Source organism: Ranitomeya variabilis, chromosome 5, assembly GCF_051348905.1.
Source record: "Ranitomeya variabilis isolate aRanVar5 chromosome 5, aRanVar5.hap1, whole genome shotgun sequence".
Lineage (NCBI taxonomy): Eukaryota > Metazoa > Chordata > Amphibia > Anura > Dendrobatidae > Ranitomeya > Ranitomeya variabilis.
Genome location: NC_135236.1, coordinates 29,472,571 through 29,486,938, shown reverse-complemented (window position 1 = coordinate 29,486,938; position 14,368 = coordinate 29,472,571). Strand labels below are relative to the sequence as shown.

The 14,368-nt window shown below is 46.8% G+C and overlaps 1 protein-coding gene across 1 annotated transcript; it reads left to right on the top strand.

Moving 5' to 3' along the window:
• Nucleotides 1-846: 846 nt before the first annotated feature.
• On the top strand, nucleotides 847-14,097 carry LOC143773258 (uncharacterized). The gene is made up of 2 exons (XM_077260750.1): nucleotides 847-1,719; nucleotides 12,907-14,097. Exons 1-2 carry the CDS (start codon nucleotides 1,014-1,016, stop codon nucleotides 13,488-13,490), a joined length of 1,290 nt encoding a protein of 429 aa, XP_077116865.1. The 5' UTR covers nucleotides 847-1,013; the 3' UTR covers nucleotides 13,491-14,097.
• The last annotated feature ends 271 nt before the right edge of the window (nucleotides 14,098-14,368 follow it).

Here is a 14,368-nt window from a genome sequence, read left to right as displayed (position 1 = left end):
GTGCTCCGCATACACTGCATGTAATGTTCTACCTGATGTCACTGCTCTGTAAATTCACTACCAAGAAACAGATTAGAAAAAAAACATAAGATGTGGGACACCACGGAGGACCGCGTGAGGTCTGTACTGTAGAGTAACCCGGAGGTGTTATACATAAACATAAGTCCCAGACATTCATAATTGAATTACATCTAAATAGGACTGAAATGCCTCCTTATATGTCCCAAATGTATCCCTCTTTAGCCATTTCTTAAAGTTCAGACTGCCGGCAGCCACCACCAGAGGGAGCTCACCAGCTACAGGATATACATTGAGCTCAATAATAAAACTTCATGTAGGAAATTCCAATGTTCCCTCTTGTGGTGGCTACAGGAAGGCAGAATTTCATCATTTACCTTTTTCAATGCTGACCTACGAAAAGAGGATCCTAAATAATCCCAAATTGGGTTTATAAAAAAAAAAAAAGAAAAAATCTAAACTGGTCAATGCCAACCGTGGACATTCAGGTATCCATTAAAATCAGCGGGCCTTTGTGTAATGTATGGATTAAGTCGTCCACTGTTCCAGCTCTTCACTGTGGCCAATTGTGAAGGATCCATAATGGATGACCCTTTACATCCCGTTCCATCCCCCTTAACCACCATTAAAAACCTGATAAAATTCTGGGTTTTCTACACTTTATGGTAATGACTGCAGTAAAGGGTTAAGAGCTTCTCTCATGTTCACTCCCAGAGCTCCCATAACTAACTTGGTAGTTGTTATCCAATATGATGGCCTCATTAATGATTAATTGGCCGAGTCAGACCTGAACTGAGGAGATGATAGAGCACACACAGGAAAGCTGCTACTTCACATAGTTCAGAAGTTCAGACAAGAAGCAAAGAAAGCCAGTGGAGACCTAAAGTTGGAGGAGAGCAAAATTTCTGAGAACATTAATGGGGAAATAGCCCCTTTAAGACACACATTCTACCTGGATTTACAACAGGACACCTTGAAGACCCCAAAGACCCAGCATGAGCTTCTTTCAGTGGATCTCCTCTGTTCTTCAGCTCCAGAGATCCACATCTTCTCACCACCATCTTCTCAATGAAAGCCAACCTCTCCAGACTTGGCAAATCTCAAGCCAAGTGGAGCTCACTGGAGCTCGAAACATTGACTTCAAAACATTGAATGATCTGTTCCAAGAAAGAATGACTAACATAGGAGGAAAGGAGAACATTCTGCTGGTGGGGGAGGCAGGATATAGTCCACAAGATGAGGGCGGCTCTTGTGGGATTTTAGAAGAATTGTCATCTACTCTATTTGAGTCTCCTAAAAAGGCAAAGAAACCCAACAAAAATGCTATTGATGGCTCCAACACTTCTCTGACTTGTTCCACCTCAAGGTCTCCATCAAAATCAAGGATGTTGGACTTTCCCATCGTCCTCACAGTGTTTCGGGTACCACTTATAATGGATGCTCCAAACTCTATTAAAGAGATCTTGAAGGACATACAGGTGAGGACGAGGGAGATTGGATCCGCAATTGTGGGAATTGTCTACTCTGTGGAAACCTTCAAGGATGAGAAAATGATGGAGTCCATGGAAAAGATGAGAAAGTTGTTAAGTCAGGTGTTCAAGGATCAGCCATGGGGGGTTTGCTGCTACAACAGCTCTGAACCCAGGTCTATCCTGGAGGTCAAGCGGATCATTACCAAAACCATGGGAATGATGACAACAGGTAAATATCTCATTGCTACTTTGTCACTAATTACTACACATTCTGAGCAATTTACATAAAATGTTCTCTTACCTGTCTAAATCTAATCCCACAAAAAAACTGGTTCTGAATACATACATATTTACACAGTCACTGCACCAGCAGAACAGTGAGTTCAGCTCTGGGGTATAATACAGGATGTAACACAGGATCAGTAATGTAATGTATGTACACAGTGACTGCACCAGCAGAATAGTGAGTGCAGCTCTGGGGTATAATACAGGATGTAAATCAGGATCAGTACAGGATCAGTAATGTATGTACATAGTGACTACAACAGCAGAATAATGAGTGTAGCTCTGGAGTAAAATACAGGATGTAATTCAGTATCAGTAATATATTGTATGTACACAGTGACTGCACCAGCAGAATAGTGAGTGCAGCTCTGGGGTATAATACTGGATGTAAGTCAGGATCTGTAATGTAATGTATGTACACAGTGACTGCACCAGCAGAATAGTGAGTGCAGCTCTGGGGTATAATACTGGATGTAAGTCAGGATCTGTAATGTAATGTATGTACACAGTGACTGCACCAACAGAATAGTGAGTGCAGCTCTGGGGTATAATACTGGATATAAGTCAGGATCTGTAATGTAATGTATGTACACAATAACTGCTTATGCTTCCCGGATCAGGCTGGCGGGGCGCAGAAGAAACCAGCAACCGGCCTTCACATCAGGGAACTCAGGGGTGAGACGCTCCACAAGGAGTCGCAGCAACGTGGCTCCTACTCCCCCCAGGTCTGCAGAGACCCAGAGAAGGCACAAGGCTTCCAATATGGAGGAGAAGCCTGCTAGCGTGCATGATGGAGGTCCTTCCGGAGGAATGCTGAGGAAGGTTGGGGGCTGCAGAGACCCCGGGAGTCTGTGTCCACCTATGTCTCCTGGGTCATGTGCCACCTCCGTGAGTATGAAGATGCAATCAAGACCATCAGTAGGCTCCGGTAGGAGCTGCGCTGCACAAGCACCAAAGCTGCAGGTTTCTCCAAACCGAGAGAGACCCAACTCCAGGCGGAGGTAAAGAGACTTTTTAAAGAAAAGGTGCAGAATGAAGACAGATTCTGAGAAATGGCTGATAACAGAGAGCAAAGGCAAATAGGGTTGCAGCCTGAGAGCCAGGTGGATGATGATGATGAGGAGGATGATGGCCAGCAAAAAGCCCCACCTGGCAGCCTGCAAAGTCAACTGCAGGCCACGTGCAGCGAGCTTCCTGCAGGACAAGCGACATTAACATCTGGGCGCAGTTCTGCCGGCTATGGGGAGGACAGTGATAACAGCGGTCAGGGAGAGGCGCTAATGGTGGAGATTAAGCTCCTGGAGTCCCCAGTGTGCCTTCAGAACTTCCATCTTGGTGATGATTTGCAAGAAGAGTCACCTGGGGGCCAGAAGAAAAAGACACAGAAGACCAACAAGCCAAAGCTGCAGGAAGCGGTAAACTATGTGTATGCCACCCTCCCTGTACCCCCTGAGTCGGCTGCAGGGTCAGCTCGCTGCATAAGCCCTGTTGCCCAGCCCAGCCTGGGTTCTGCTGTGGATCTGGTGCAAAGGCACGGGTAGATTACAAAGCAACATAGTGAGGCGCAGAGCTCCGTCTCTGTGGAGCGCCCCCAGACGCAGGGCCGCGGGGTACTCGGTACCGGGCCTCTCTGTCTCGGTCTTGGGGTTGTCACGGTGGCCTGACCTGGTCCGTGACCCTGCTAAGGGGTGTCCAATTACAGGTGGTGGTGCGATGAAATAACGAGGACACAGGGTTGCAGTCTCTTTACCTCTTTACTGAAGGCTTCGGGATCCGCAATCCAGAGCACTGCTAACAGGGCTGGCTGAGACTGGCCGGTCCGAAGGCACATCCAGAGTTCCCTTTGCAGGTGGAAATCAGTGCCTACCTACTAGCGCCTGGGTGTTGTAGCACTTCCCTGCTGAGCACCACGGGATAGTCCTCACAACTGTCGTGTACGTTTCTGATGTTCTTTCTCTCTCCGTCCCCCAGATGATATGGATAGGACACACCCGTATGATGGGGTAGGCCTGGAGCTATTTTATAGGGACCCTAGAGACGCCCCTCTCCCACATTTTGCCTCCGTTGTCTTCATTAGGTGAATTAGGTGAGACAGCCAACCTATAATTAACTGTCCTGCCGTTGGTTTGAAGTAATGCTTAGAGCCCAATACTTCCTCTGCGTTCCGGCCACTGGCTACGCGCCTCAGTAGGATGTTGCCGATCTCGGGGCATGACTCCTACTGGTTCTTTCGCCTTTGTGCTGTGATCTCGTTTCTCACTTCTCCACAATAAACCTCGCTTCTTGTCCTTTCTTAAGATACCGCTGCAATGTAGTGCAGGCGCGGCTCAGTAACGATCTGTCCTGTTCGCTAGGCCACTGTCAGGATCCCACCCCTGACAGGGACCCCCCTGAATCCTCCCAAGCAACCTCTTCTCTCACTAGGTGTTGCCTGGGCAAAACCCAGTCAGCTTCTCTCTAACTTCCTATCCAACCCCCAGTTTTACCAGAGTGTGAGGAGTGGCCTAATACATAGAACCCTTTGCTCCCCCTGGTGGCCAGAGTGTGAAGTGTAATGTGTGACTGTGATACCTGGTCAGGTGAACTCCTTTAGTGCAATCAGACGTACCATCACTCCCCTTAGTGGCAGAGCGACAATACTGCAACGACCAGGACTCTGGGGCACTGCATCTGCTTGTAGTAGTGGGGGGCGTAGCAGCAGGTGCATCAGCCGAGAGGCTGGACAGTGAGGGCAGGCATATGGTCAGGCAACGACAGTGTGGTATGCTCCTCAGCAGGAGGGGGAGCAGCCCAGTGTCATGGGCAGCTCCGCTAGCCTCGGCGCCCCTGAATGTTGTTGCTGCTGATCACTTAGTTGAGAAGCAGCAGCAGTGTGAGGGGGTTGAGGCTGGGAGCTCCGGTCCTCCCACCAAAGTTCTATTCTGTGTTGGGGCCGCTGGTCAACAATATGCTGATAAAAAGGATCAGCGGTGTCTGGTATCAACAGTAAAGCTGCGGAAAACATCAATTGATTATGCAGAGGGCACACGTAAGACCAAGGGTGAGGTTGCCTCCAATTCTGTGGAGGAGACTCAGCACCCTGTGCCTGATGATCTGATGATGAGGAGGTCAAAATGTCACCCCCTGTTGTCACTGGTCCAGCAGGAGTGAATGTGGTGGTGGGTATGGATGATGAAAATTCTTTGTCTAGGGGTGTGGTTGCTGGTTTGGTGGAGGGTGAGTGGGTTATGGAGGTGGGTAATAGTGATACTGTTTGTGTGGATATGGTCTCTGGTCTGGTTGCCCCCCCCGGTGGTGGCAGCTCCATCATAAATTATGCCACTGTTACCTCTGGGGGAAACAGGGCGTCCTCCTTGTGTCTGTGCTCTGGGGATGGTATGTTGCAACGGCGTCTCCTGGAGGCTAAAATGAAGGGGAGAGATCTCTAATGGTAGAGGGTTGAGAGGTTGATCTATCCTTCTGGATAGAGAGGCATGGCCTCATTGCCTTCCAAGAGCAAAGAGGGGGGTACAGTATGGTCCCTCCCAACAGCCGGGCCGGGTAGTGTGCATAGGAAGGTGGTCCACCTTTGGTGGAGAGGCAGTGATGCGTGTCCTCCAAGGTTGAAGGTTGTGGAGCTCATGCTGAGGATGGGCTTTAAGGCAATTGACATCTACGCCTTGATACATCCCTATTCCACGCCTGAGTTTGATGTCAGCTTTGTTCGGCCAGGGGGGCTTGAGCTCTTCTGGTTGAATTATGAGTTGGAAAATAATGAGCCCAGCTAGCGAGATTTTGCCATTCAGGCAGTGTCTTGCCAAAATTAAGTAAAGAAAGTTAACTGTGATGACGTGTAACGAGTCGCTTTCTTGTTATGACAACATGACGTGGCTTGGCCGGTATGGAGAGGTGGAGGAAATGCCAAAGAAAAACTTGACGAGTTTGGAATCTGGTCAGTGGCCTAGACATTTAAGGTAAAACTTAGGCTACGTTTACATTTGCGTTGTTGGGCGCAGCGTCGTCGACACATACCGACGCATGCGTCATGCGCCCCTATCTTTAACATGGGGGGCACATGGACATGCGCCGGTATGCGTTGTACTGCATTTTATGACGCACAAGACAGGGCGCAGGGGACGCTACTTGTAGCGTTTTCCCTGCGCCGAAAGTCCCGATCTGTAGGATCTTATGACAACGCATGAGTCGCAAAACGCTGCATTGTGTACATGCGTTGTTGGTTGCGTCGCGTCGCCGACGCTGCGCCCAACAACGCAAATGTGAACCTAGCCTTAAGCGTTCAGGTGGTATGGTTGCCCACATTCCATCATCTTCCATCCTGGGTAGGGATCGTATCCAAAATTCTGTCACAGGTGCGGCGATCACACACTTCAGCACAAAGTGCACTGTGCAGAAATGTGCATTGTGTGGGGATATCAGCCATCTTGCTGCATCTTGTGTGGAGATTAGGTGCCACCTGTGTGGTGCGTTAGGTCACCCATTCAGCTGGTGTCCTCGCTCCTTTGCTAATGCAGTCGTGACCTCGGTGGGAGAAAGCCGTGAGGCTGATTCTGCTGGGGAAGGGACTAGCAGGGGTGAGGGAGCTGAGGGGCCAAAGAGGAAAAGCAATAAAAAGACGCCTACCCAGCTGAGGCATCTAGACAAGCGCAGGCAAGAGAGGGAGCTGGGTGAGCCCTGGGCTACTGAGGTGGCCCATGTCCTGGACGTCAGTCTTGCTGCTGAGGCCCCCGAGGGATGATGAGTTGGATGAGGAGGTCAAGAGGATCCACGGGGAGGAAAGCACCACTGCCTCCAAATTCTCCCATTATGAAAGTATGGATGAGGATAATAGGCAGTGGCTAGAGGACAAGTGTAAGCTCGGCACCAAAAAGAAGAGAAAGAAAGGAGATAAAACATTTTCTCCCACTCTGACCAAGGTTCCTAAGGAAGGAAAAACTGACTCCCCTCTGGTTGGTCTTTCTAACTGGTTCCAAGCCCTTGAAAACATCTCTTCCTCTGAGGAGGAACCTTAGGGTGAGGATCCAGCTTACAGGTGGTGTGTATGGTCCTTGGAGGGAGGGACTGGCCCAGAGTCCAGAGACGAGGATAAAAAGAAGAAACACGTGGGAATGGATACCTCTATGTCATTAAAGAGGGGGGAGGATTCCTCCTCTGAGACAGAGGATAAGGGGCGTGGGAAGAGGAAAGCCATCTAACTCAATCACCAATGATGGCGGTACCCACTCCAATACAGCTAGATTTGCGGCCTTTGATTTTCTCAGCCAGGTTGAAGCTAACATTTTCTTTTTGCAAGAGACCAGGCTGCCAAACATTTCAGACGTGTTTAAAGCTAAGAGGGAGTCGAGCCCTCCTATTGGTCTCTTGCGGCCGTGCTGTATAGCGGAGTGGCGGTCCTTTTTACTGCACCGGTGGAATTCCGACGGGTTATTGAGAGAAATGGGAAGGTGCGTGATCTTAAATGTCCTCATGAAGGGACAAGAGCTCTGGCTCATTAACATCTATGGTCCCCAATCTAAGTGGGACCAAAGGTGTCTCTTTATGAGGATCAAGCCCTACCTTTTTACAAGTCGGCAGGTTGTCTTTGGAGGGGACTTCAATACTGTCACGAGGCCCCGAGATAGAGGAGGTTCCATAGACAAGGTGACTTATGGTAGCATCGCCCTAAATAGTATAGCTAGTGAGGCTCGCCTGGTGAATGTCCACATTCGGCACACACCAGGCCACGAGGGTTTCACCTATCATAGAGGTAACTAGGTCCAGGATAGATGGGTTTTATTTAAAGGAGGAAGCTATCTTTTCAGCAGTGTCTCTTGTTGAGGTGGAGTTCTCTGACTACTGTTTAATTTTGCTTTCTCTGAATGCTACAGAGACCCTCCGGGTGGGAAGAGGCTTTTGGAGGCTCAATTTGTCTCTCTTGGAAGAAGCGGAGATAAGACAGTCCTTTGAGGATTTTCTTCAGAGCCAGGTACCCTTAAAGGATCTTTGTAGTAGTAAGTCAGAGTGGTGGGAGATGTTCAAAGAAAGGGTGGCAAGATTCTTCCGCCAGCTCTCGAGCCTCAGGAGTCTGAGCTGGTACTGACTGTATCAGGGTCTGAGGAGGATTCTCACGCATGTTGTCTCAAATGGAGGTAGCCGCGAGTAGATCTCCAGTGTGAAATCTTTGCTTATGAGGTGTCAGTACAATAGACACGCATCTTTGGTTTTTGAGAGGGATTAGGGGAAGTACCGCTCACCCGACCCTTACAGAAACTGCAAAATGTCAGTGAATAGTAAAGTAGTTACAGGACTGGTTGACACTACGGGGTCCCTGAGGCAATCTAGATCAGGGATCCTGGAGGTTATCAGATCCTTCTACTCTCAACTCTTGGGGAAGAGGGATCTTGATTGGGATGAGATGTCATCTTTACTGATTGAAGCCGCCCCCGAACCAGGGGTAGACCCCTCTCTTGACGTTTTGACAGAAATGATCAGGGAAGAGGAAGTTAAGTTGGCGATTGAAGGGCTTGCCCCCCAAAAAATCTTTAAGGAAGCTTTGGTTCCCCTCTTAACTGAGGTATTCAATGAGTGTCTTTCCTCGGGCACTCTGCCAAAGTCAATGAGGAGGTCTGCTCTGATCATCTTGTCAAAGGGTAAGGACCCATCTTGCATTGAAAATTGACATCCCATAGCGCTTCTCAATGCAGACAGGAAGGTTCTGGCAAAGGTGCTGTTTAATCGGCTGGTGAAATTTGCACTCCAACTTCTTTCAGAGGCCCAGCATTGCTCTGTTCCAGGCCGCAGCACATTTAGTGCTGTGCTCAGTGTCCAAGTGGCAGTGGAGCAGGGTAGGGCTGGTCACTGGAAGGGGTACATGCTGTCACTGGATCAGGCAAAAGCATTTGATCGGGTTAATTACGAGTTCCTCTGGTCCATCCTTCTGAGATATGGCTTGCCAGGGGTGGGGGTGTTTATTGGTTTAAAACCTTGTACAGTGGGGTAGAGAGTTTCCCGCTTGTGAACGGTTGGAGTGGCAGCTCTTTTGAGGTTGGGTCTGGGGTTTGCCATGGTTGTCCCTTGAGCCTGCTGCTGTGTTTGCGATTGACCCACTTCTTAGGAGGGTGGAGCATGGACCGTTGGCCGGGATCGGGATGGACCGGGCAGCACCAGAAGCCACTCTGAGGGTGGTGGCGTATGCCGATGATGTCACTGTTTTTGTTTCCTCTCACGAGGAGGCAGGGTGGCTGATGTCAGAGTTAGATCACTTCTCGGAGGCATCCGGGTCCAAGATTAACCGGGATAAGTGTGAGAGTCTCTGGCTAGGAGGAGGGAGATTCTGGTTTTGATCTCCCGGACACCCTTCCAGGACCCGAAGTCTCTGCAAAAGTCCTTGGCATCGAATTTGGCCAGGCAGTTTACACTAAACAAAATTGGGACAGCAGGCTAGAGATCGCCACTCAGAAGGTGAACTAATGAAAGGGTTGGTCTTTGACCCTAAGGGAAAGGATAAACCTGATCAAAACTTACCTGCTCCTTTTATTAATTTATCTGGGCAGTGTGTGCATCTTGCCGGTGTCTCTCTGGACCCGGGTCTACAGTTTGTTCTTCCAACTGTTATGGGGGAAGAGACTGAACCTGGTCAAGAGGGAGGTTTCTTACCGTATGAGGAGAATAGGAGGGTTGGGTATGGTCAACCCTGTGGTACCTTCATTAAGATCAATATTGCAAACCTCTGGAAAGAGAGGGCTCCTCCGTGGGTATTCTTCTGTAGGGGATGGTTTCAGCCTTTCTTCCAGGAATGGGGGACAGGAGGGCAAGTGAAGGATTTTTGAACACCGCATCGACATCTTCCGGCTTACTCTACCTTGGTTCTGAAGGTAATTCGTCAGTGGGGCCTGGGAATGTGGGAGATCAGGACTCTGCCATGGAAACTCCTTGACAATAAGGTTATGTTGACCCATTTCCAGAGGCCTCTGGCGCTCAGGGATTGTCCAAGTCGGGATCTTGGGGTGGATTTGCATCTTTTGAATTCTATCAGGATCCCCTTGATGTTTTGGGACTTGGCGCTGCTTCCATGGGAAACTGTGTGTGCGGGACAATCTGAAGAGTAGGAGCTCTGAGGACAGGAACTGCCCTCGGGAGCATTGTGGCACCATGCTGGAAAGCATGGACCACTTCCTGCTTCATTGTCCCTTCAACACAGAGGTTTACAGCAGGGTGGGCGCCTCCATTGGCTGGTCTCGGCTGGCCGGTCTCTCCTATGCAGAATGGGCCTATGGAGCATTCGGAGACCTTGATGGTCGGGACCTCTGCACCTTATTTCTAGTTAGCGCAGTGGTTATGTATCACACATGGAATGCACGGTGCTTAGTATCGACGCAACGGAAAATCCTCCCCGTGAACAATGTGTTAGGACCATACTCAGTAACCTGGTGAAGGTGCGCTCTCTGGAGTATGAGAGGCTGGGCGCATGTAGGGCCGCTCTCCTCTGGAGGGGCTTTTCTTATAGTGTGCCCTAGTCTGGTCATCTCCTTCCCTGGTGGTGGTCGGCTGCTGACACTGTATTTTTGTTTTGTTTGATCAGTATACGGTGATGTAGGGCTGCAGGCGCCGAACTTGGGCTTTGTGATTTGTGGTTATTGTAGTGTGTGCTGCTGTACAGGTTGTATTTAGGGATATAGATTTGGGTGTAGGTGTTAGGTTGGGTGGTGGGAAAAGGGGGGAGGTGGGTTTATCTTGTGGGACTATGGGACACTGGGGCGTTCGGGGGAACACTGGCACTACCTCATCTGGCTTATGGACGTTGGACATGGACTGAGCCATGAGAAGCAGGACCAGCTCTCAGGTCACTGTGGGGGTTGGGAATAGTGGGCTTGAGTGTGGGGTGGTGGTTAGCTTAGTATTGTATATATTTGTTTAGTTTGTGGTTATTTTATTTAAAATATATATATATTAAAAAAAAAAAGAATTTATGTATATAGTATTGTTTGCTATTGTTTATTTTATTTGTTTGTTATTATTTTGTTTGGTGACCGGACCAGGAGGTGAAAGTACTTAATATTAGTTATTATTCTGTATATATGTATAATATGTGTGAGATTAATGGTTGAGCGGCTGGACCAGTGTTCATTATACTGATTATTTTTCTGGCTGATATTTCTGTTTTGTTTCTGTTATTATTGTTATGTTTTTCATATTTTATAATAAAATATCTACAGGATGTAACTCAGGATCAGTAATGTAATGTATGTACACAGTGACCGCACCAGCAGAATAGTGAGTGCAGCTCTGGGGTATAATACAGGATGTAACTCAGGATCAGTAATGTAATGTATGTACACAGTGACTGCACCAGCAGAATAGTGAGTGCAGCTCTGGAGTATAATACAGGATGTAACTCAGGATCAGTAATGTAATGTATGTACACAGTGACTGCACCAGCAGAATAGTGAGTGCCGCTCTGTGGTATAATACAGGATGTAACTCAGGATCAGTAATGTAATGTATGTACACAGTGACTGCACCAGCAGAATAATGAGTGCAGCTCTGGGGTATAATACAGGATGTAACTCAGGATCAGTAATGTAATGTATGTACACAGTGACTGCACCAGCAGAATAGTGAGTGCAGCTCTGGAGTATAATGCAGGATGTAACTCAGGATCAGTAATGTAATGTATGTACACAGTGACTGCACCAGCAGAATAGTGCGTGCAGCTCTGGGGTATAATACAGGATGTAACTCAGGATCAGTAATGTAATGTATGTACACAGTGACTGCACCAGCAGAATAGTGAGTGCAGCTCTGGGGTATAATACAGGAGGTAACTCAGGATATGTAATGTATGTACACAGTGACTACACCAGCAGAATAGTGAGTGCAGCTCTGGGGTATAATACAGGATGTAACTCAGGATCAGTAATGTAATGTATGTACACAGTGACTGCACCAGCAGAATAGTGAGTGCAGCTCTGGAGTATAATGCAGGATGTAACTCAGGATCAGTAATGTATGTACACAGTGACTGCACCAGCAGAATAGTGAGTGCAGCTCTGGTGTATAATACAGGATGTAACTCAGGATCAGTAATGTAATGTATGTACACAGTGACTGCACCAGCAGAATAGTGAGTGCAGCTCTGGGGTATAATACAGGAGGTAACGCAGGATCAGTAATGTAATGTATGTACACAGTGACTGAAGCAGCAGAATAGTGAGTGCAGCTCTGAAGTATAATACATGATGTATTTTATATATTTTTATGGTTAATATAAAATAAAAAGAGATAATATTTATATTCCCCTGTGTGTTAATCTCACTACAAATTATGATACAGTCCTGATAGCTGTGTACACAATCTCTCATTAACTGCTTCTGAGCCAATAGATTTCACTGAACTGAACTTCTCCATAGCACACAAATATTTTTTTCACCCATATCATAATTTTGAACAATTTTACAGCATGGATCCAGATTTCTTTCTTTTCTGTATATTTATATTTTCATTTGAATTTGGTGATTTAAAATTGAGAGTAAAAATGCTCAAATTAAAAAATAAAAGAAATCACATTTACACAATTTGTCAAAATTTGGATAGATTTTCACATTTTGAGTTTCTTAGCCCTCGATGTCTACCCCATTGGGTTAGTTTTTCTTGTTAACAATCAGTTTCCTTCTGTGAACCCCTTTGAAAGATGCATTCATCATTGTAAGCCACGGCAGCCGTCGCTCCTGTCCCCTCCATCTCATTCCCTCTCTTCCTTATCAAATCACGAACGCCATTGTGTGCCGTCACGGAGGAGAGCCTGATAACGCACCTCTAGTGCCACGTCATATTTATTTTAAGACTTCCTGGAAAAATACCAATTGTGTTATATTGTTGAAGAGGGGCACAATCAGCATTTTTTTTGTTTCTATTACCCATGAAGAGGTTCAGAGTGAACATTAGGTCATCAGAAGAACCATCAAGACATCTAAAGGTGGACGTATACATCAGGTAGCTGTCAGCCAACATCTATCTCCCCTGCCTCTCCCATACACATGAATGGTTCACCATGGGCTACATTCCTCATTGCCTAAGACTCCATTTTCTTGTAAGATTGCACCAGAATTTCGTTTAGTAATGTATTTACAATGCAGTTTCCAAATTTGTTTCACAGATGGATATCAGTTAATAGAAGATGATCAAATTCAGCTGGAAAAATCATTTCGAGAACTGGTCGTCCAGTTGGGAGGTAGAGAGAGATTTCTTATCCTTGGGAATATCTGTCCATCCGCCCGCAACTCTGAAAAAGCTCGGGTTTTCAAAGAGATGACTAAAGCCCTGTTTGATGATCATGTTTATAAAATTGACAACTCTAAAGAAGACGGCAAATCGAGGGCACCAGGGAACCAAAAGAAAGAGTGTGTACAGCTCCCCAAACCCAAGGCCTTCCCTTACATGCTCATCTTGGTGGTCTTCCGCTCAATGTTCCTCAAGGAGGAGGAGAACATGGCCCAGGTCAAGGAGATACTTAATGACATCAAATCGAGGCTTACCATGAGTTCAACCCGAGTCATAGGGGTGGTTTGTAGTGACGAGCCTCTAGCAATACCTGAAGAACACACATTTCAGATCCTGTTGCAAAAGATCCTACGTCAGACATTTAGTTGTCCAACTGGGGTTTGCAGCTTTGTGAGGACAAACCTGGAGTCAGTGGATGGGGTGAAAATATGTGTGTGTAATGTCTTAAAAATGTCTTAAAAGACCTCTTTAGATGACCTCCATGTCCTAAAAGACCACCTCTTTAAGATCATAACCTTATCCTAAACCAATTGTTGGATGGTTTCCTCAAAGAGATGTCTACATATATCATGAAAGATTCAGACTTCTCAAGCCTTTTGCATCCTTGACCTTTAGCTCAATATTACCAAAGATGAAGTCAAGATGTCTCGGGTCATAGAAATATTGACAGTCACAGTGTCATCTCCTCAAACTGCTAATATTTTTGCATCTATGAGAATCTTGAAGGGTCCGAAACATCAGACTCTAGTGTGGAAAATCGTATGTCTGATTTCCACTTGATAATTTACTTGTTCCTGCCTTCATCTTCAGACTTACCCATGACCTGGGCAAAGTCATGTACCTGGGGAAGGTGGTTATCATCAATCTAGTACTTCACAGGCTTGAACAAGTTTTTTTTTACTTTCTCTCACAGCTTGAGCTTCTTATAGGTCTGCTATACATTACAATTTGGAGGTGCCACATATATTAGAGGTGCAAACAAATTTACTTACTACCTTATTTGATTGTTACATAACATTATATGGATCTCGAGGGAATAAAAATTCAATTAAAGGATTACTTCATGTAAGATTGAAACTATGTTGTGACTTGTAGAAGCCATTTTAGTATTTGGAGCATTTTGGGGGGCCATTATACTTTTTGGAGGCTATGCGGAGGCCATTATCCTGTTTTGAGGGTTATGTGGGGGGGCCACTATACTCTGTTAAGGGCTCTGTGGTGGTCATTATACTGTGTGGAGGGGAACATGGGGGACATTAAACTATTTGGAGGGCTTTGTGAGGGCTATTATACTATTTGGAGGATTTAGTGGGGGCCATTATTCTTTTTGGAGGTCT

Coding starts and splice junctions, on each gene's coding strand:
- LOC143773258 (XM_077260750.1), top strand. CDS start 1,014: ATGAGCTTCTTTCAGTGGATCTCCTCTGTTCTTCAGCTCCAGAGATCC. Junction 1,720..12,906: donor CATGGGAATGATGACAACAG/GTAAATATCTCA, acceptor TTTGTTTCACAG/ATGGATATCAGTTAATAGAA.